General features: G+C 35.2%; 1 protein-coding gene and 2 pseudogenes across 1 annotated transcript; 2 read left to right on the top strand and 1 right to left on the bottom strand.

Moving 5' to 3' along the window:
• Nucleotides 1-782: 782 nt before the first annotated feature.
• Nucleotides 783-3,637, top strand: LOC109104269 (annotated as a pseudogene).
• Nucleotides 3,638-4,991: 1,354 nt separating this feature from the next.
• Nucleotides 4,992-23,590, bottom strand: LOC109103828 (annotated as a pseudogene).
• LOC109103831 (zinc finger protein 525-like) lies at nt 8,446-20,432 on the top strand. The gene is made up of 4 exons (XM_042715163.1): nt 8,446-8,638; nt 10,422-10,487; nt 13,292-14,417; nt 20,426-20,432. Exons 2-4 carry the CDS (start codon nt 10,463-10,465, stop codon nt 20,430-20,432), a joined length of 1,158 nt encoding a protein of 385 aa, XP_042571097.1. The 5' UTR covers nt 8,446-8,638; nt 10,422-10,462.
• Nucleotides 23,591-23,662: the final 72 nt, after the last annotated feature.

Raw genomic sequence — 23,662 nt, 5'->3', positions numbered from 1 at the left:
AAGCTGTGATAGAATCACTGTTTGGACATTTATTGTGAGTTTTTTTTTTTTCATTAAGAGTTTGTTTTAAGTTCAGATTTTAGTTAGATTTTCTTTTTTTCATGAAAACCCACTTCATATTATCTAAACATTTAATTGCAGATAACTAGAGTTGTCTGCAAATTCATTAAACCCATAGAATATAATGATGTAATGACAAATATTCATTATGGTTGTATATTTGGTCTCCACATTTTAAATATTTAGAGAATAGTGCATCTCTGACTCTGATCTAAATAGTTCTGTCTTAAATCAGAATATGTTTGACTTTTGTATTAATTGTTTTAGTGTTAAAGGAATGGCTCTACACACAGTAGGCCTTTTATATTCTCTAAAGGAACATTCTATTGCAAATTTCTCCATGAATGCATTATAGTGAATTAACTGACCATCTTCATCTATCAAATCCACAACATATCAACATATCATCAACAAAACATTCTTGTTAAAATAGCGTCTTCCTATTTATTGTAATAATTCTATTATTCCACAAGGTGGCTTCACAAAATGATCTCATGGCCATGACATATTACCAATATGTAGTGGCCATGACAAAACTAAGTGATCCGAACATGTCCACAAGAAGTTGTGAAGGTATCAAGACCTCCGAGGCCATGATTTTACCAGCAAAGTCTTTGTTTGGTGTTTTATTCAGTGCCGTTTATTTAACAGATGATTTTTATATGAAGTATCTGGAATGGTTAAATTACTACAGAGAATGTTCCCTTTTGAACTTTTGAGTAAATACCTTGCTCAAGGTCACAGTAGCAGTTGAATAATACATTGCAGCTTTTGGAAAGCATCCAAGTAGTTTTATTACTCAAAGCAATCAGCACTGATAAGTTCAGACTGCTGGCTACAAACACTAAAAAGACCAGTGCATTATGGGGTGTGGAGTTCACTCTGCATCCTATATTAAAAGCCATATAGTGAGGCAGGTTGTTTGACAGAACCAGATTTTCATCTATGAACATGGCGGCATTGAAGGCATGTAGTGCTCTAGTGTCAGGGGCCAACCGAGGCTTGGGTTTAGAAATGGTCAAGCAACTTCTGGAGGCCTGTTGCTCAAATATTTTTGCTGCATGTCATGACCCAGATGGGCCAAACTCTGAGGTGAGTATTCAGGAGTTTAGGATTGTACACAGCTCAGGATGTTGCTGATCCATGCAGTATCAAATAGTCTGCCAAAAAAGTGGGTTCTCTACTGGGGAAGAACGGCTTGAACCTGCTCGTGAATAATGCTACAGTGTTGCCACAAAAAACCATGCTGACCGCCACTGTTGAGGACATGCAAAACACCTTCAACACCAATGTGATAGGAGCTTTATTTGTCATTAGGGTAATGGAAATCATTTTTGAGATCAAGCTGAATCTAAAATGTGACATTTCTTGCAGTAGCTGAAACAATATGTTGTGAATGCTTTTAATCAGGAGTATCTGCCATATCTGCGTACAGCAGCTAAAGCCAGTGGCAAACCAGGGATGTCATGTGATAACCCAGCCGTGATCAACATATCCACGGATTCAGCATCTATGAGTTTCATGCCAGTACTGAAAGAGGCCATTCCCATTCTTCCCATACAGCATCAGCAAGGCACCCAAGAATACTAAGATTGTTCTGATGTGCTTCAAAAAAACATAATTTATATGTAGACTTTTGAAACTCAATTAAAATTATATATAATAGATATTTGGAACTCTTTCAGTGTGAAAGGTCAGACTGGATTTCAAATGTTTCATGTGTAATGTCCTGAATGGAAAAAAGAAAAAACTGTTTAAAATTGAGCTATTCATTGTGCTAATGAGCTGTGTGCAAAATCATCTTTATACACTGACTGATACACAGTTTGAACAAAAACAATTTTGAAGTTTTATTATGTTTTTTTTATTATTTGTATTGTTTTGTTTATTTCTGTATTTTTAGATGTTTTTATTAGGTTTAAAGGTTAAGATTAAGAATTTTTTTCACATAATGTATATTATTGTTTCTCCTCTATGCCCCTTCTTTCTGAAACGCGTAGATTTTTACAAAGCTCATCATCCTAAAAAGGCGAGGTGTGCTCTGATGGGCCAGCTATCCAGTGCGTTGTGATTGGCCGAATGCCTCAAGCGTGTGACGGAATGTTATTTGTGTTCCATTAACATTATATTATTTTTCTGTGTAGCAGGAGAACGAGACTCCCATCATCGGTTCTCTTTTAGCAGTTCAGTCAATGTACTGCTAGGAGTAACTGAATAACTCTGGAGTTTATTTCGCGTCAGAGTGAGTGTAAGGGTACATTTATAAACTGAATAACTTAAGTAATTTGTGGATTAGTGTGTATTGGAGACAGCGAACCATTTCAAACGATTCAGTTTGATTTGGTGAACTGTCGAGTCGACCGGTTCACTAAGAAGATCCGTTAAATAGAAAGATTTGTTCGCGATCCGGACATCCCTAGACGAGACAAAACCAATAAAACCCATTACAAATGAGGCATTTGTTGCATCAAGTGGGGACATTATTACTGATTATAATGACTTATACTGTCTTTATACGTGTCCTTGCAAAGTTTGAACTGCCCAACTTTATAGAAACAGCCGTTGTGCCACAGACACATTGTAGGGCTAACTGGTTTCAGGAAACAGTCCTCATCCTCCATAAAATGCGCAGCACACATCTGAATATTTGGGTTGGACTGTTTTGGAACAGTGTTGAAATACAACTTAACCTCTGATTTCTAGTCGCGTCCTCTTTTGGAAGACCAAACAAAGTAGTTTTTGCTTTCACAACGAAACACACAGCGGCTCCACAACATGGCAGCGGTGGCAATAGAGAGAATAAAAGTTGCACCTTCTTTCTTTGCTTGAACATCTGGGTGGCGTTATGCAAATCTTCCCACATAGTGACGTAGACGTAGATGTGGGGGCGTGTTAGAAGTAGTTTTTTTGGTGTTTTGTTGTCTTAACTTTTATAAAGAATATCTCTTCGGGTTTGAGACTTTAGTCTTTGCAACTTTACCAGATCTTTTTTATGCACCAAGAGCTTGTAACACTCCAAAGAGAAAGGAAGAATTTAAATGGCATCATATGACCCCTTTAAACTGATTTGAAACTTTGTGATGCATCTGTTTTTCCTTTCAGGCTGGTCTAAACATGTTGATCATATACAACCGCTAGGGACTTAAAGGTAGATGAGATCCTCTGCATTTCCATCTTCATCCAGGTGGGTGAGGAGAGACATGGGAGGAGTCTCTCAGGACCTTAACAGAACATGAGGCCTGAATCACAAAAGCACACTGATGGTCTCTTTTGACAATGTTACAACTATTTTAAATACATGTTATTCACTGTTTTGTCCACCAGGCGTCTATTGATGCAGAGAAAAGGTGTGGAGGGGATGCTGGGTGTCATTGGCAGCCTTACTGAGAAGCAAAACGGTGGAATTCTTTAGACTACACTGGAGAAACAATTCCCTGGTAAACCAGAAAAAAGTTCATCAAGAGGCTGATCCAGATTGACCTATTTTACCTGTTACAAATAAAGTGATAAGCACAGTCATTAAAGGGATACTTTTATAATTTTGGATAAATTTGGAATAATTTTGTAATTAATCACTTACCCCCATGTCGTTCCAAACCCGTAAAAGCTTTGTTCGTCTTCGGAACACAATTTTAAGATATTTTGGATGAAAACCAGGAGGCTTGAGACTGTCCTATAGACTGCCAAGTAAGTAACACTGTCAAGGTCCAGAAAAGTATGAAAAGCATCATCAGAATAGTCCATCTGCCATCAGTGATTCAACCGTAACGTTACAACTGGCTTTTCTAATTTGGCATTACATATCAATGACATTTATATATGACATAAATGTAAATATTAAATTATAAAAACATATACTTTGGTAGACAACAAACTGCCCAAAAAACTTAACATCATACACAATCAAAGGTCTGGATAGATTTGACTGAGCTTCTTGTGCGCTTTAAAATCTGTTTATTTGAAATTGATTTTGCAGGCATCATAGACTTTAAATTTTGACAAGTGATGTCTTTTAGTTAAGAAACTTCCACTGAATTAAAATATAAATAACTGTCAGTAGGAGACTAGCAGTTAATGGGTGGACAGTCTGATAATGAAGATTAAGTTCTGAGAAATAATTGAAAAATTATGAATCATGGTCAGTTTGTGTTTAGACCATAAACAACATGGGCTGAAAACTACTCTATAAAAAGTGTGCATGCTTTTCTTTGCTGAGCTTCTCCAAGAAAATAGTAAAGAGTTCCTGGCACTGAATAAATTCTAGTGAAAAGATCAGAGTCTTTAATTGCTGTAGCATTCAAGGTTAAAGGCTTAAAATGGAGAATAATACACTCTTAAATATAAAGGTTCAAAAAGGGGGCTTTCAGAGAAATGCCATTTAAGAACAAATTTTGCTTCCCCAAAGAACCATTCAGTGAACTTAAAAAAAAGGTTGTTTATAATGTATATATAGCCTATATATATATATATATATATATATATATATATATATATATATATATATATATAAGCCTTTGTGGAATGGAAAGGTTCCATGGATTTGAAAGGCTTTTCATGGAACCACAAGATGCAGATAGAGAACCTTTGCTCTAAAGAATGAGTCTCAACAGGTAACTACTGCGACAAGCTGATTCAGAAGAAAATTCCATGACAGATAAATTTAACGTACTTTACCTACATATTGTTCTATTCATTTATTTTATTTTATCTGTAATTTACTTTTTATCATTTTTTATTTTAAATGGAACATTGACAAGTGTTTGGTTTTTAGCATACATGTTAACATGCCTCCCAGAATGCACCTCATAAGTGAGAAGCCCAGAGTGTGCAGAGTTAGTATCCAGATGAATGCTGGTGACTTCGATGAAGATCAAATATCGGACGCACCTGGTCATCCTTCAATTTGACTTATTTTATGATTTGACTTCATTCTAAAACCTGGAAAAATAGTAATTTAATAGATTAAAAGGTAAATGTTTCCAAATCTTTGACTGGTACTGTATAACTGCAGCGGAAATGCGTAAATAAAGCCGGCTTCACACCAGGAGGCACTGTTCCATACTGCCACTCTCACGGGGCAGATCTTCAGCGGCGCTGGATTGTTCCTTATATTTGCCCCCGGACAGAAAAAAAGGGAACATTGCCTCAGTGAAATGGTCGTTAAACGTGTAGACAGGTGTGACAACCACTGAGTCAAAGAAGCTGACCTCTCCAGCATCATAGTCGATCTTCACCCGAACCCTTTTCAGGTGGCCCTTCAGGTCGAGCGGGGTGTGGGGGCTGTTCATGGCCGTGTACTTCCCATCAGAGAGAGCGATGGTCCAGAATCCTCCTTTGGAACAGCCTGAGATTTTGCCTTTCCTGGCTACCGATGCGAGCGATGCTTTAACCACACCGATTACCCAGTCATTATTTTGGCCCTCCCAGGAATGACATCCTGAGGTAAAACCCTTGGAGCCCAGTATAAAAACAAAGTGGTCAAAGCGCTCAGGGTTATTAGGCAGCTTTTTCATCGTCCCCGTGTTGGACACACTCGTCAGGCTCTTGCTAAGAGACAAACAGGAGTAGGCTGTGTTGGGGTCCAACGTCACTGGAGCTAAGTGGAAGAGAAAGCGGGAAGATATTATAACAAATGTATATTTATATACCAGTGTTAAAATGTCAAATTTGTTTAATTTAAATTGTAATTCAAGTTTGTAATTTTTTTAGTGTTAAAAGTGTCTTTTGAGTTTTTATTTGGTCTTTTTTTAAACATCCTGACACAGTAACAACACTGGCTTAACCAAGTTTTTTGGGGTGGAAATATCTGGTTGTTTGACCACTTTACCCTTCGCAAAATCCCGCACCCCTTAATACACACCATTTTCAAGTTTATGTCCACCAACGTAAATCTACTCTCCTGTCTGGTTTTTGTCAGCAACAATGATTGGTCAGATTGCCTGTCAATCAAGCTCCCAGCGAAGGGTTTATTGGAGCAGCCGGAAAGATTTCCGAAACCTTTCGAAAACAAATTAATTTTTTTGATTTTACTTTTGTGTGTTATTGTGTGTTTTTACACATTTTAAAGTGTTTTTTCTCTTTTGTAAGCAGTAATTACACACTCACTAAGTGTAGTTTATAAATATAATTTAATATATAATACATATAATTTAATACCACATTTAATTTATCTGTAGGAATTACCCATAAACGTATTCATACAACATATGGGCTATTTGCACCATCATTAAAAGTTAGAAAGACACCTATATATATTAAATATATTAATATTTTGTAATATAAATATATTTTCATTATAACATTTTATCATCATTGTACAATATTTTTACATTATATAATTTGATGTACCATGCTGGCTGAAAACTGTATTTCTCTGAAAGTGCTACTTTACTCTACGTCTTCAAAGTGGAGAAAAAACAGCACGACACAGAACATTTAAGTGATATATGAACAAACTTTCTTTGTAAAAAAGTTTCAGTAATTTTCAGTTCAGTAATTTCCTTTTCCTGTCCTTCCAATTCAACCTGCGAGACCTATTCTGAATGTTTACACAAACTCATCCAGCTCTACAGTAACTGAACACTCACTGTATTCCACCAGGCTCTGCATTTTTTCCCACACTCTGAACTTCAGGGAGGTGATGTGCTCCGCAACGTCAATTAGAGCATCGGGGACATTTTCTGGTTCGTGAAATGTTATCTGAGCTCTAGAAGGACATTCAGTCAGGTTAGTTGTGGATTTTATGAAAAGAAATCAATCAAATACTCTCAAATGTACTATTACCTCATTTTGACATTCTTGTAGTTCTGTGGGAAAAGGTCAAATCAGTTACTTGTGCTAATATTTGTACAAACTTGATAAGATTAATACCAGCAGGTTACCTGTAAAAAGAGACTGTCATCACTAGCAATCTCGTTTTCAATGGTCATGACAGCATGAGAAAAGGTGAGTATATCACGAGTGATTATGTCCGTTTTTTTCTTCATCATCTGTTTCTTTGTCTCTTCTTCTTTTGCAAGAACAGCAATCCTTGCAGCTTCCTCCTTCAAAAGAAATTGCCGAAGCTCTTCAAACTCCTCGTGAACTTGTTTCTCTGTCTGTTGCCTTTGGTTCTGTGTGAACCCAAAATAAAGAAGGTAATTAAGTGATTACTCTAGGTTTCTGTTGATGGCTAGTCTATCACATGGTGTTTATTAGTCCTGCGATCTTGGTCGGCCTTTGTTGATACCTTGATGTGGACAGTTATGTCATCACATTCCTGTTTGGCCTCATAGAGGCGTCGAAGACTTTTCTTAAGTGGGATGACAATCTGCCGCATTTTCTCCTGCAGAAAAAAATAAATATATATATATATATATATATAGATATATATAGAATATATACAGTACAGGTCAAAAGTTTGGAAAACAGACTATTTTTAATGTTTTGAAAGAAGTCTCTTCTGCTCATCAAGCCTGCATTTATTTGATCAAAAATACAGAAAAAACAGTAAATATTGTGAAATATGTTATTTACAACTTAAAATAATAGTTTTCTATTTGAATATATACTTTAAAAACTGACCCCAAATTACTGACCAGTATCAGTGTATATTGTTATTACAAAATATTTATATTTTAAAAAAACATAGCTTTTTTTTTCTTTTTTTTTTAACTTTTTATTCATCAAAGTATCCTAAAAAGTATCACATGTTCTGAAAAAATATAAGCAGCAGAACTGTTTCCAACTTTGATAATGAATCATCATATTAGAATGATTTCTGAAGGATCTGTGATAATGATCCTAAAAATTCAGCTTTGCATCAAGAAATAAATGATAATTTAAAGTATAATAAATTTAAAAACAATTATTTTTAAATTGTAATAATATATACAATATTACATTTTTCTGTATTTTTTGATCAAATAAATGCAGGCTTGATGAGCAGAAGAAACTTCTTTCAAAAAACATTAAAAATAGTAATGTTTCCAAACTTTTGACCCTGTACTGTATAAATATATATATATATATATATTATATATCTTATATATATATAATATATATATATATATATATATATATATATATATATATATATATATATATATTTACATCTCAATCCAATTTAAAACAACCCTCAAGGACAATAAAGCTGTAAACAAGAACCCCTCAACAAGATTTTAAAATAAATAATGTGTGACCCTGGACCACAAAACCAGTCTTAAGTCGCTGGGGTATATTTGTAGCAATAGCCAAAAAACACTGTATGGGTCAAAATTATAGTTTTTTTTTTTTTTTTTTTATGGCAAAAATCATTAGGATATTAAGAGAGAGCGGGAGGTTGCCGCTCGGTTAAAACGCCTATCCAGGTGTGAAAACGCCCATATATTGGGAAACGCCCCCTTTTTTGTTCTGCAGGGACCAACTTGAGCTCAAAGGCTGCAGTCTTCAAGTCCATGCTGCCTCACAAGTCTGTCTGAAATCACTTTCTGGAGGAACCGTGTACAAACGCGGTCTGTAAAGTTATTGTCTGATAAGAAATCAAGCGACTCATCGAAGCTTTCGGACGCAGAAGCAGCGTCGAGTCTTCTGAGGAGAGGTGAGCAATTCACAGTATTTCACATATTTACATGAACATGAAACACATCTTACACGAGGTCGTTTCTTTTGTTTTCATCGAGTACAGCGCAGTTTGTGTGTTTGCTGAGTTAAACACAACAAGTATGTAGTGAGGGAATCGTGCTAAGTTCATTCAGACCTGATGATTTTGTGTGTTTGTATGTTCGTGTGAATGCTTGTTTTGATGTTTGGAGTGATAAAGCTGCTGTTACTGAATGTCTCGTGATCTGTGAGGGGCATGCGAAACGTGCTGCTGCGACTTTATTTTTTTTTAACGTACTTCTCTTTTGAGATTTCACTTAGGAAAAATGTATTATGTTCGATTTTATAGCGGGTAGAGTTAGTTTTAGGTTAGGTAATTGCTAATGTTGTTTAAGGGACAGTCTTACAAATTACAGCTAGAGTGCAAAAACAAAAAGGAATCTATGTACAATCATTTAAAAAAGTGAAAGTGACGTGACATACAGCTAAGTATTGTTACCCATACTCAGAATTCGTGCTCTGCATTTAACCCATCTAAAGTGCACACACACAGCACTGAACACACACACAGCGTGAACACACACCCGGAGCAGTGGGCAGCCATTTATGCTGCGGCGCCCGGGGAGCAGTTGGGGGTTCGTGGTATTGAGGATGGAGAGAGCGCTGTACATTCACTCCCCCCACCTACAATTCCCGCCGGCCCGAGACTCGAACTCGCAACCCTTGGGTTGCAAGTCCAACACTCTGACTCGTTAGGCCACGACTTCCCCATTTATTAAATGAATGATTGTTACAACGTTGTAGTAACATTTGGACTGTGGGACCACAGCATTTATTATTATTATTTTCTAATTGAGTACTGTACTTGTATAAAGTATGATAAATATAGTGATCTAAAAAAATGGCGTGCTTTCTTGTAAAATTATGTATTTTTAAAAAATCTTGCTTGTAATAAGACATTCTTGTTGTCACTAGGAACCTACTACAAGCTTGTATGTTTTAAATATTTTTTGTTTGTTTAAAGTCATGTGAAGCTATTACTTGGACAACTTAGACCAGGGGTGTCCAGACTCGGTCCTGGAGGGCCAGTGTCCTGCAGAGTTCAGCTCCAACCCCAATCAAACACACTCGAACCAGCTAATGAAGCTCTTACTAGGCTTACTAGAAACTTCCCAGCAGCTGTGTTGAGGCAAGTTGTAGCTAAACTCTGCAGGACACCAGCCATCCAGGGCCGAGTTTGGGCACCCATGATGTTTTAATGCTATTGGATCTGTCAGACGGTTCCTTAGGATTATGACCTTATAGCAGGTCAAAGCATTCTGTGTATAAATGCAGCTATAAATGTGCCTTGGCAGTTTTGATTAAATGTTTCATGTCGATATACAGTAGCTAAATGTTGTCAAAACTAACTGTGGTATTGATATCTTTGTTAGACTGTCGACTAGAACAAGGGGCAGGGAAAATAATATCTAATGAGTACCGAATTGAATTACTGCACTTTACATGGTTAACACTTAAAACAGATGCTACTACACTTCATATTGAGCCATGTGGGACATTTTAAATTTATACATAAATATGAAGAGATTTATCTTGGAAACACTGGAAATACTAAAATTTTCACTTTGTGGTATATATGATTTACAAAGAGACAACACTGTATTTGTAAGGATCTGGTCTCTTCTGCTTCTAATACATGAATGCTTAAATGTGTAAATTAGTTTAAAAAAATAGTAACAAATTTTCTTGTTGATTTTAGCAAATCTGCTTCTTCCACACAGAAATTCATATTCGCTGAAGCTCTTCCCACAAACCCTGCAGAATGAAACACACTGAAGAACAAACAGGTTGGTGTTTATTCTTCATTAATAATGCTGATGGTTATAAAGCTTCAAGCCGATTAAGATTTGTTGTAATGGGGTACTTTTTTCTAAAGCCCGACTGATATGGGTTTTTGGGGGGCTGCTGCCGATACCGATATTAGGGAGTAAAAAAGACCGAAATAGATATATATATCAGCCAATATTCTTTAGGTGTAGGCTATATTATAGTACAGTGTAGTCAAAAGTTTGGACACACTTCCCATTTGTGTGTCTGTTTATCAGGGCTTAAAGCTCTCCAGCGTGCAGCGTTTGGCTGTAGAAAAAAAAAAAAAACCCTACATTTAAAAAAAAAAAAATCACTGTTGAAATCACTTTCCAGTCCATGAGTTCGCCTACCAATGGTATGAGAGGTGCAGCTTTCACTCTCAACCAAACTAACATTACTAGCCAATCAGAATGTTTTGCTCTTATAAACACGAGACGTGCATAATAATAGCATGCAATTGCAGAGTCGCAGCCCTGATGAATGGAGAAGCGCAACAAAAAGCTGCGAGGTGCAATGGTCAAAGATCTCTATCTAGCACATATTTACATAGAAAAGCTAATTATAAAGCAGCGGTGCTTTGTAAACAGCTCAGAGTAATCTTGTCATCTCTATAAGAATGATATGATTGCCAGAACATATACCGGCATTTTTGAAACAGTCCTATTCACACATGATCTATTAATGGTAACTTTACCAGTGAAGACTGTATGTGTGAAAGGGACTAAACTCTTCCTCTGTATATGCTGTGAATGTGAATTAAGGTTCATCTGGAAAAACAGTGTGCATTATCTGAAATTCTTATTGGCGGCATATTCACCGATACCAATATACAGGTGCTGATCATATAATTAGAATATCATCAAAAAGTTGATTTATTTCACTAATTCCATTCAAAAAGTGAAACTTGTATATTATATTCATTCATTACAAACAGACTGATATATTTCAAATGTTTATTTCTTTTAATTTTGATGATTATAACTGAAAACTAAGGAAAATCCCAAATTCAGTATCTCAGAAAATTAGAATATTACTTAAGACCAATACAAAGAAAGGATTTTTAGAAATCCTGGGCAACTGAAAAGTATGAACATGTAAAGTCTGAGCATGTACAGCACTCAATACTTAGTTGGGGCTCCTTTTGCCTGAATGACTGCAGCAATGCGGCGTGGCATGGAGTCGATCAGTCTGTGGTACTGCTCAGGTGTTATGAGAGCCCTGGTTGCTCTGATAGTGGCCTTCAGCTCTTCTGCATTCTTGGGTCTGGCATATCGCATCTTCCTCTTCACAATTACCCATAGATTTTCTATGGGGTTAAGGTCAGGCGAGTTTGCTGGCCAATTAAGAACAGGGATACCATGGTCTTTAAACCAGGTACTGGAAGCTTTGGCACTGTGTGGAGGTGCCAAGTCCTGTTGGAAAATGGAATCTGCATCTCCATAAAGTTGGTCAGCAGCAGGAAGCAGGAAGTGCTCTAAAACTTCCTGGTATACGGCTGCGTTGACCTTGGACCTCAGAAAACACAGTGGACCAATACGAGCAGATGACATGGCACCCAAACCATCTCTGACTGTGGAAACTTTACACTGGACCTCAAGCAACATGGATTGTGTGCCTCTCCTCTCTTCCTCCAGACTCTGGGACCCTGATTTCCAAAGGAAATGCAAAATTTACTTTCATCAGAGAACATAACTTTGGACTACTCAGCAGCAGTCCAGTCCTTTTTGTCTTTAGCCCAGACGAGAGGCTTCTGACGCTGTCTGTTGTTCAAGAGTGGCTTGACACAAGGAATGCGATAGCTGAAACCCATGTCTTGCATACGTCTTTGTGTAGCGGTTCTTGAAGCACTGACTCCAGCTGCAGTCCACTCTTTGTGAATCTCCCCCACATTTTTGAATGGGTTTTGTTTCACAATCCTCTCCAGGGTGCGGTTTTCCCTATTGTTTGTACACTTTTTTTTTCTACCACATCTTTTCCTTCCCTTCGCCTCTCTATTAATGTGCTTGGACACAGAGCTCTGTGAACAGCCAGCCTCTATTGCAATGACCTTTTGTGTCTTGCCCTCCTTGTGCAAGGTGTCAGTGGTCGTCTTTTGGACAACTGTCAAGTCAGCAGTCTTCCCCATGATTGTGTAGACTACAGAACAAGACTATGAGACCATTTAAAGGCCGTTGCAGGTGTTTTGAGTTAATTAGCTGATTAGGGTGTGGCACCAGGTGTCTTCAATATTGAACCTTTTCACAATATTCTAATTTTCTGAGATACTGAATTTGGGATTTTCCTTAGTTGTCAGTTATAATCATCAACATTAAAAGAAATAAACATTTGAAATATATCAGTCTGTGTGTAATGAATGAATGTAGTATACAAGTTTCACTTTTTGAATGGAATTAGTGAAATAAATCAACTTTTTGATAAAATTCTAATTATATGACCAGCACCTGTATGTGTGATAGGTTATATCGGCCGATAATATCGGCAAAACGATATATCTGTCTGGCTCTACTTTTTGCAATAACATTATGCTAGACAGATGTGTAGTTGATCAAACATATTTAATAGTTCTTCCTGCAAAAATATGGAATTTGTGCCTATAATGTTTTAAAAATAATAATAATTGGAATATCAATGTACCTCATTCATGGAGTTTCAGGGACATAATTTACAAAAATGCATCAAAATGACCAAAATTTGGTATAGCAATTGTCTACTTTACACTGTCAGGGTTCACCAGGGTTACTGAGAGTTACTGAAAATCAAACTGTTTTTACTTTTATTCCAGAGTTGATTAAAGAAAATGAGAATGAAGAATTGAGTGAGGTTGAGGATAAAAATCATGTCAAAACTAGAGAAAAACCTTTGAGTTGCTCTCAAACCAAACAGAAGGATTTGAAGAAAAGAAGATCCAAGAAATATTTCACCTGTACTCTGTGTGGAAAGAGTTTGACAAGCAAAAACAGTCTTGATGATCACATGAGAGTACATACTGGAGAGAACCCGTACACATGTGATCAATGTGGCAAAACATTTCTAAGGGCTTCAGTCCTGAAGAAACACCTGAAAGTTCATACAGAGGAGAAGCCACATTCTTGTAATTTGTGTGGAAAGAGTTTTTCACAGCCAATACATTTAAAAGCGCATCAGAAAATACACACTGCTGTGAGAGATTACATGTGTTTTGAGTGTGAGAAGACTTTTACTTCAGCAAACGATTTAAAACGGCATGAGAGGATTCACACTGGAGAGAAACCGTTCAAGTGTTCACACTGTGGCAAGAGATTCAATGATTCAGCAAGTCGGAAAAGACATGAGAGGATTCACACTGGGGAGAAATCCTACAAGTGTTCACACTGTGACAAGAGATTCAGTTGGTCAGGACCTCTGAAAAGACATGAGAGGATCCACACTGGAGAGAAACCGTTCAAGTGTTCACACTGTGGCAAGAGATTCAATGATTCAACAAGTCGGAAAAGACACGAGAGGATTCACACTGGGGAGAAATCCTACAAGTGTTCACACTGTGGCAAGAGATTCAATGATTCAACAAGTCGGAAAAGACATGAGAGGATCCACACTGGAGAGAAACCACACATATGTGACCAGTGCGGGAAGAGTTTTGCCACAAAAGGACAACTTACAGGGCATATAAGAGTTCATACTGGAGAGAAACCATTCACTTGTAATCAGTGTGGGAAGAGTTTCATACTATTATCACATCTTAAAGAACACATGAACATCCACACGAGAGAGAAGCTGTACACATGTGATCAATGCGACAAAACATTTTTGAGGGCTTCAGACCTGAAGACACACCTGAGAGTTCATTCAAAGGAGAAACCACATTCATGTAATTTGTGTGGAAATAGTTATTCATGTTTACAAAGTTTGGTTATGGTGTTTGGGTGTTGGTGTGATTTGGTTGTTGTGATTTTTTTAGTGAAGAGTATTTTTTTAAAGCTTATTGTTTTGAATTGCTTTAGAGAAAAAACCTTACAAGTGTTCACACTGTGACAAGAGATTCAGTCAGTCAGGAGCTCTGAAAACACACGAGAGGATCCACACTGGAGAGAAACCGTACAAGTGTTCACACTGTGACAAGAGATTCAGTCAGTCAACACACCAGAAATCTCATGAGATGATCCACACTGGAGAAAAACCATATAAATGTTCACACTGTGACAAGAGATTCTGTCATTCAGGAGACCTCAGTAAACACGAGAGGATTCACACTGGAGAGAAACCATATCACTGCACTGCATGTGGGAAGCATTTTAAAAATTCATCTGCTCTACACAGTCATACAAAAAACAATCACAGTATGTAGATCATCTTCAGATCAGCACATTCAGGTCTGATGCTGCATCCTCATCAAATGAAACACAATAATGCATCAAGTAGTGTTGTCACGGTACCAAAACTTCAGTATTCGGTACAGATACCAGTGAAAATCCACGGTTCTCCGTACCAATTTCAGTACCAAAGCAAAACACAAAAATATGCTAATTTAAAAAAAAAAACACTTTTTATCACTAAAAATAAAACTAATGCCATTCTTTATACTTATTTACAATTGTGTTTAAAGTTTTTCTACAGGTATTATAATTATGAAAAACAGTAAACAAGTTTCACCCAAATTTTATTTGTCTTTTAATTAATGAAATTTAAACACATTTTATGTTTTTTGTTAAAGGGGATTTGCTATTAAAATTAAAACATGGAAGAAACATTGTGTGATTTATTTCTTTTAAAAAATAAAGTTTTATTAATTTTTTCAACAGTAGTAGCAGTATCACATACATTCTACTAAATTATAGTAATATTTCTAGCACAATGCCTTTATGTAAAAATTAACTTTTATTTTGACGGTTGCAGTGTTTCCCACAGCCTTTTTTTTTTTTTTTTTGAGATAACAAAAATGGGGAATACAGAGACATTTGAATCTGTAAAACAATAAGATTGAAATTCTGCATCCTGTATCACATATCAATCATGATTCTAATACATTCAGTATCCTTTTCAGCAGTTTAGATGTCTTTAGAGCTTTTCGATTATTCTGTCTGTATTGAAGTTATGTTCTGTATTAGTCTACCATCTGTACAGTCGATATACATTTTGCTTTATGTATATGATATTTTCCTAATAGAGTAAGAAGTTTAATTATATTATCCATTTCCAATAAACCAGTATCACAATCCATAAACGAGACCATTACATCAGTTATTGTGACAAACTTATAAAATAACTCAAAAAGAAACCAAGAAACTTGGGACCAAAATAATTTGGTATACGTAATTACAACTGAAAAATAGGTGTACAATTGTTTCATTTTCTTCTTTACAGAAACTACATAATGGCGAAAACCCTTCTTTAAACTTACTAATAAAGTCATTACATGGATAGTATCTGTTTATTATTTTAAAGTGAGTTTCTTTGACTTTATTAGGAATTACATATTTATTTATATCGGACCACAAATTCTTAAAACCAAGGAAGTGGTAATCCTGTTTCCACTTCACCATTGCCTTAGGTGAAAAACTTTTTTCTTTGGTTAAAATTCTTCTAATATTATATATTATTAAATTTTTTATCTCTAATGGAAAGCCCCCCAACAGTCAGATTAGGAAGAGAACCAATTACAGGATTATACATCTTTTCGTTTTTTATAAGATAAAGTAGTTTCGGGGAGATACAGTGAATAAGTTTAAAATATTCTTTAGAAGATACATTTGTCCCAAGATAATTAAAAAATTCGTTATAATTATATAGGTCACCTGATTGATTTATCAATTCTGTAACAAAAATTAAACCTTTGTTAAACCAATCGTTCCAAAAAATGGTTTTGTTTTTGAATAATATATCCTGGTTATTCCAAATAACACAGGAATGGGGAGAGAAATTGTGTTTGTAAACTAATTTCCATGCATTCAAAGCTTGTTTGTGAAAGTTAGACAACTTCATTGGGAGTTTAGTACATTTAAAATCACAAGCAAGTAGAAAATTAAGACCACCACATTCTTTGAAGATTAAATTGGGAATAAAGTACCATGGAAGGCTATTTTCACAAAGACAGTGTTTGATCCAGTTAATTTTAAATATATTATTGATATTGTCAAAGTCTAAAGCATTTAGTCCTCCTTCTGGTACACTTCTGATTATGGTTTTCCTTTTAATATATTCTGTTTTACCTCTCCAAATAAATTTAAATAAAATTTTATCAACTGCGGCACACATTTTAGAATCTACATAAAGAGATAACGCTGGATATACAATTCTGGAGATCCCTTCAGCCTTTGAAATCAATACACGACCTTGAATAGATAAATTTCTTTGGAGCCAACAGTTAAAGATATTTCTTGTTTTTTGTAATCTTTGCGAAAAATTCTCTGTTAGTCTCTCTGTGTCTGATTTACTAATTACAATACCCAAGTATCTAACTAATTGTTTAACCTGTATTCCAGATATACTTGAGTCTTCTAGTTGGTGTACAGCCATAATCTCACTCTTAGACTGATTCACAGATAGACCTGAGGCATCAGAGAACAATTTGAGTGCCTCCAGAATAACAGGGACCTGATCTTTGTTTTTCAAAAATAAACAAGTGTCATCAGCAAGTTGACTAATAGTTAAAGTGAAATCTCCTATCTCAATACCTTTGACTTGAGAGCAATGCAGAGTGTAAAGATTCAAAGTTTCAGCTACTAATAAAAATAAAAATGGGGAAATAGGGCATCCCTGTCTAATGCCTCTTTGGATACCAAAACGAGAAGACGTACCAAAGGATAAAGAAACACTACTTGAGATATTATTATAGAGTGTGTGCATCATTTTTGTAAAAGTTGGGCCAAAACCAAAATGATTAAGAGCTTGATACATGAAATTGTGCTCTACTGTATCGAAAGCCTTACAAAAATCTAAAAACAAAATAAGAGCTTCCTCATTTACCAAATCTGAATAATCTAAAAGGTCTAAGACCAATCTAATATTGTTTGAAATATTTCTTCCTTTCATAAATCCAGACTGTGTGATAGATATGATTTCCTCCAAGCATGGTGTTGGCGTATAGACATGCTAACAATTTGTAATCTGAGTTAAGCAGTGTGATTGGGCGCCAGTTATCTAAATACAAAACATCTTTATTTGGTTTTGGAATTAGAGTAATTACTCCCTGTTTCATAGATTCTGTGAGTTCTCCATTTGCTGCACACTCATTGAACACATTCAAAATAAACTCTTTAATTTCTTCCCAAAAACATCTGTAAAACTCAAACGGTAAACCATCGGGTCCTGGGCTTTTGTTAAAAGGTGTTTTTTTAATGATATCATCTAATTCTTTCAATGACATCTCCTCTTCACAAAGGTTTTTGCTATTTATACTTATACTAGGAGTGAAAGGTTGTATCTTGTTTAAAAAATAAATCACTTGAATCAGGATTAAAAGATGATGTATATAATTTTTGGTAAAAGTCTGAAACAAATTTTGAAATTATTTTGTCATCTGATATAAGAGTGTTATCAATATACAAAGAGGAATTTTTTTTAAGTTCGGCTCATTTTTTTTCCAAATTGAAAAAGTATGCAGAGTTTTTTTCTCCGGCTTCTAGCCATTTGGCCCTAGATCTAATAAAGGCCCCTTTAGCCTTTTCTATATAAAAGGAGTCTAATTTTTCTCTTAATAGGTATAAACTTTCTTTCTCTGCATCATTTGGATTGGCAAGACAAGTAATGCGGTTAATCTCTTTCAATATAAATTCAAATTGTAATCCTTTTGATTTTAAAAGATCTTTACTAAATTTTATAGAAAACTTTTGACACTCATTTAAACAATTCCCAGTTTAAGGTATAAGAAATATTAGTATATTTTTTAAAAAGAATCAATTATGCCTTTAATACCCAAACAATAATTAGAATTATGTAATAAAGAGTTATTCAATTTCCAATACCCTGGTTTCCTAAATAAGTTATAATTAAGGTCAGAAATTTCTAACTCAATACCTGCATGATCAGTTAAAGGTGCATTGGAAATAGAAATCAGATTATCAGATATTAACCAAAAATCAATACGTGATTTTTGTGTCAAATCAGATTTAAACCAAGTGAAGGAAGGGGAAGAGTCATTATGTAAGAATCTATGAATATCTACCAAAGAGAGACTGGAACATATATCACTAATTATTTTGTTATCAGTAGTAGTGCCATATTTTGGAGGAAATCTATCATAACATAAATCAGGAGTCTCATTAAAGTCCCCGCCCATAATTAGTGATGTAAATGGGTATTTTGTTTTTAAAGAAATTAATTTGGAGGTTAAATCTGTAAAGAGACAATTATTAAGACTGGATCTGTTAAAGCCATAGACATTTGCTAGAATAACAATGCTTTCCCCAAACTGGATAACAATAATTAACCATCTGCCTTCATCTGAACAATGTGATTCAAGTACAGTGTAATTAAAGTGCTGGTTAAATAAAATCATAACCCCAGCAGAATTATTGGAACCATGACAATAGATAATTTTACTCCCCCACTGATTGGACCAGAAACTTTCGTCTTTCACAACTGAATGCGTTTCTTGTAAAAAACAGACATCTCTGCATTTCGATTTACAAAAAAGAAATAAAGCTTTACGTTTGGTTAAGTCTCGGATTCCCCTAACATTAAGTGAAAAACAGTTCAACTTAAACGACATAAAACTAACAACAAGAACGTGAAACCAAAATCTATTGTTTAGTCAATAAAACTAAAACTTGTAAATGGATTAAGGTAGAAAAAAGTGAGTGCAACACTATACCAAAATCTATTGTTTAGTCAATAGAATTATTGTGTTTTCAAGAATGTAACTAAGCTTCTGTTCATCAGTATCTGCTCTAGTGTAAATAATAATAATAATAAAAAAGTCTATCAAGTAAGCTTTAAATAAAACTGACAATAAATGTTCTATGTGGTAATTGTGTTCTTTTTTTCCTGTAAATTACTAATAGTATCAGTGACCATCACAATAATGTTAATAATGCTGTTTATTTGCGTAAATGGCATGCTTAGTTTTTTATTTCAGATAAATGATAACCTGTTGCAAAGCGAGCCAATGCAAATAAGAAGCCCACTCAGGAACCTGGAACACAGCTAAGACCAAGCGAGGCACACACTCCCATCTCTTCAAAGTCTCTTCAAAAAAGTATGTCCTTCAGAGCACATAAACAATATACATTTTGGAAATGCCAGGTATGTGACGTTCATTTATATATTTCAGTATGACACATGAGCCTGCATTTATTTGATCCAAAATACAGAAAGTTGCATTTGTTAAAGCTGTAATATTGTGAAATACTTTTGCTATTTAAAATAACTGCTTTCTATTTGAATATATTTTAAATTTTAATATATTCCTGTGATCAAAGCTAAATTTTCAGCATCATTACTCCAGTCTTACTCCAAGTGTTTCTATATACAATTTACCATTTACAATATACACTATACCATTTAAAAGCTGGGAGTCAATATATATATATACTTATTTAGCACACAAGTGATGATATATACTTTCTCAAGCCAACTTCAATTAATTAACAAAAAATCATCTCTTTTCAAAATTAATAATAATAAATGTTTTTTTGAGTAACAAATCAGAACATAAGAATGATTTCTGAAAGATTGTGTGACTGGAGTAATGATGCTAAAAATTCAGCTTTAAAAGTCGGCTTTGATTGTGCTTTTCCTAATAAACTGTTTTTCTGCACTCACAAGTGAATCTCAAGTTATTTTGTGGGATAATTAAAATATATTCTTAATAAACTACAAACCTAAAAATATATACATTTATTTTGTCCTCACATTCTTTCTTGTAACTCTTCCCTCTCAGTCACACACCTGGCTGAAAGGCTCATTATGCAGCTCATTATGTTGGTCTTTGTCTTCTCAGGTGTTAATTACACAAATATTCACGATAGTTGAGGCCTACTCGCATATGCCCTTTTGAAACAAAAAGTGTCTTAGAAAATTTAAATCAATATATTGTTTTCTGTGAGTGAGTAAACAAGATGATTTTCACATCATTTTGAAGCAAAAATTCTAGGCTACAAGCTCCAGGTTTGACAGTCTTGTGAACAAATGCTCTGTATGTTTTATGACCTTATTTCAGTGACTTCAAAATTGTAGTTTTTTACTAACCACGCATAAAACGTTGCTTTCTCAAAAACACAATCATATACATGCATGCTATTTACATATTATTGTAGCCCAGTTTGTACTGATTACAGTGTTATTTGACTTTAGCCATGTATCTATTTATAAGCAACTGAAAAAAGCACAAAATTCAGGGGATGTCAAAATTTCTCCAGGCCCCCAAAACCCCCTAGACCTCAGAGGGTTAAGTAAAGATCATGTTCCATGAAGATATTTTGTAAATTTCCTACCATAAATATATCAAAACTTAATTTTTGATTAGTAATATCCATTGCTAAGAACTTCATTTGGACGACTTTAAAGGTGAGTTTCTCAGTATTTAGATTTTTTTTGCACCCTCAGATTCCAGATTTTCAAATAGTTGTATCTGGGCCAAATATTGTCCAATCCTAATAAACCATACATCAATGGAAAGCTTATTTATTCAGAAAACTCGACACTTAAGACTGGTTTTGTGGTCCAGGGTCACATATTAATAATAATATAGAAATTGCACTCAAAAAGTTAAAACTCTAGGAAAACACATATTCACTATTAATGTCATTACTGTTGAAAATTGTATTGTCTTGGCCTCCGTTTATTAAATTCCCAGATATTATCAAGTTTTCCATGACAATGAAAAATTTTCTCAAGAAAACCAGCTAGATTCCACAATTGTAATGTAGTAATAGTAACTTATTAACTTTATGTATTTTTGATTAAGCAAGGTAATCTGTATTATATCATTACAATGCAAAAAAAATAATCACAATTATTTAATGTACTGTATATAATATATTATTTAATACAGTAATCAAATTGTAATTATACATCCTGGCAGCATTTATTGTTTTACCTTTAATTTATGCATATTAAATATTTACAATTTAAAAAATAATATATAAAATAACTATTGCAACACAGTCTTGAGAATTAAGAATAGTGACAAATACAAGAAAAACATCTGGATGCATTATGGTAATAAGAATTTGGAGGGTTACTATCCATGTCATAAATAATTTCACAAAATGTTTTATTTGGTTTATTTCTGGTAAAAAAAAAAAAAAAAAAAAAGGCTTGTGTTGAAATTTGTTTATTTATTTTTTGAATTAAGGAATATTAAAAATACATCACCACCTTGAGATCGTTTGCTGCTTCTTCCAAAGGAGAGACACTGTGGCCTTGATGTTTCTTGGATGTTTGACAAACACAGCAGAGAACCTCTTCATCATATTGGCAGAACAATTTGAGTCGCTCCCCGTGAGTGGCACAGAGAGCCTCTGGTTTGGACGTCCCGTTGGCTGAATATGAGCCTGCTTTCGCAGACGCTTGTCCTTTCTGCTCCTGTGCAATGGCACCGCACACGTTCTTCAGAGCCAGACTCACGGTGGGCTCCGTCAGAGAACATTTCCTCCTGCACATGGGACATTCCCTCTTGGCTGCCTTCTTGTTCCAGAATTGCTGAAGGCAGAGGCGGCAGAAGCTGTGGCTGCACTTCAGGACCACGGGATCGGTGAAGATCTCGCAGCAGACCGGACAAGAGAGCTCATCCTCTAAAGCTGACTGAGCGTGAGACGACAAAGCTCTCGGACGCAGGACTGGGATGTTTTTAAGGCTTGGAAGGGTGTTTGGTCTTCCAGGTTGAGAGGAAGCCCTTGGTCGCAAGGGCATGGCTGTCTGGTGTTGCTGGAGTGGAGTCTGCTCGCTTTTAAAAGAGAAAAATCTGATGAGCCCAAGCTACAACTGCAGTGTTTGTACAAAAACCACAAGACTCCCACAAGCACCCTCATGTCTCAAAAACAAGTCCGTCCTTCATCAATAATGACCTTTTATAGAGCTGTGACTATGCTTAACTTTAAATACAATCACAAAATTCTCAGAAGTCAGTCTTTGGCCACACCTCGTCCACTGGAGCACTGGGTTTTTATTTATGTCACTCTAATATGAGGCCTTGGTTCATTATTGGATCATCTGGTGCTTGAGGGGAAAACAAATCACCGTTGATCCGTGAAATGTTTGGTGTAAGCATTGTTGTTTTGGGAACTCAGAGGCAATGTGAGGGGTTGCAAAAAAACAAACCCTTTCCAAATGCAGCACGGACATTTACGTAAAGAAACTTATGCGGAAAACTCCACATACAGCCATAGAAGCACAGAACATGGCAAAAAAATTGCATTTCTGAAGGGATAAATTACAAATACTATACCAAATAACTCATTAAATCATATGCAGGCCACTCGTTCCCCTATGTCCACAATGGTAATGTAAAAGTAAATATGCCCTTGGTGAGGTTGTTCAGCCAAGGAGAACGAACCCAATGTTTCAACAAACAACCGTAAGAAGGAAAACACCTACTGCTTTTCAGAACGTAAAAACAAAAACACACTCAAAACTCATTTTGTTTGTTTTATTGTTGTTCAGAAATCTAACAAAGAACATTTTGGTGCAATAGCATTTCTGTCAATGAAAAAACATAACAGACTTATATCATGATTATTGCCATTTGAAGGTAGTCTGAGACAGTGTAACATGAGTCCAGCAAAACCATTACATTATCAGTGTAAACTATTAATCTTAAAAACAACGCTTATCTAAATATGTTCAAAAAGCACTGAATGAAAAAGTGACCAAAGTAAATCATTGACAAGAGAGCTGTGTACAAGCTACAATGACAGCTTTACAGTATGTAAAAAGTAACACCAAAACATTGATTTTTTTTCTTTTTTTTTTCTTTTTATTAATTTTCGAGCTGGGCCCTTTAAACATTAACCTACATCTTCCATAAGACAAGACACCCGGCTAAATAATAAAAAAGAAATATAAAGTTTGACGTTTTAACCATCACATGATCAGCAGTTACATTTCAAACATGCTCTGATGTTACAGATGTGGAATAGTACAGTGTTGAACTGCCTGATAACTGCCTGGTTGTGTTAGTTTTGGTAATTTGATAATTTTATGAGTGTTGGACGCCTGTGTTTGTTCATTTCTGTTG

The sequence above is a fragment of the Cyprinus carpio genome, chromosome A3 (assembly GCF_018340385.1).
Source record: "Cyprinus carpio isolate SPL01 chromosome A3, ASM1834038v1, whole genome shotgun sequence".
NCBI lineage: Eukaryota > Metazoa > Chordata > Actinopteri > Cypriniformes > Cyprinidae > Cyprinus > Cyprinus carpio.
The sequence above is the reverse complement of the archived record's forward strand: the minus strand, read 5'-3'. Positions and strand labels throughout refer to the sequence as shown.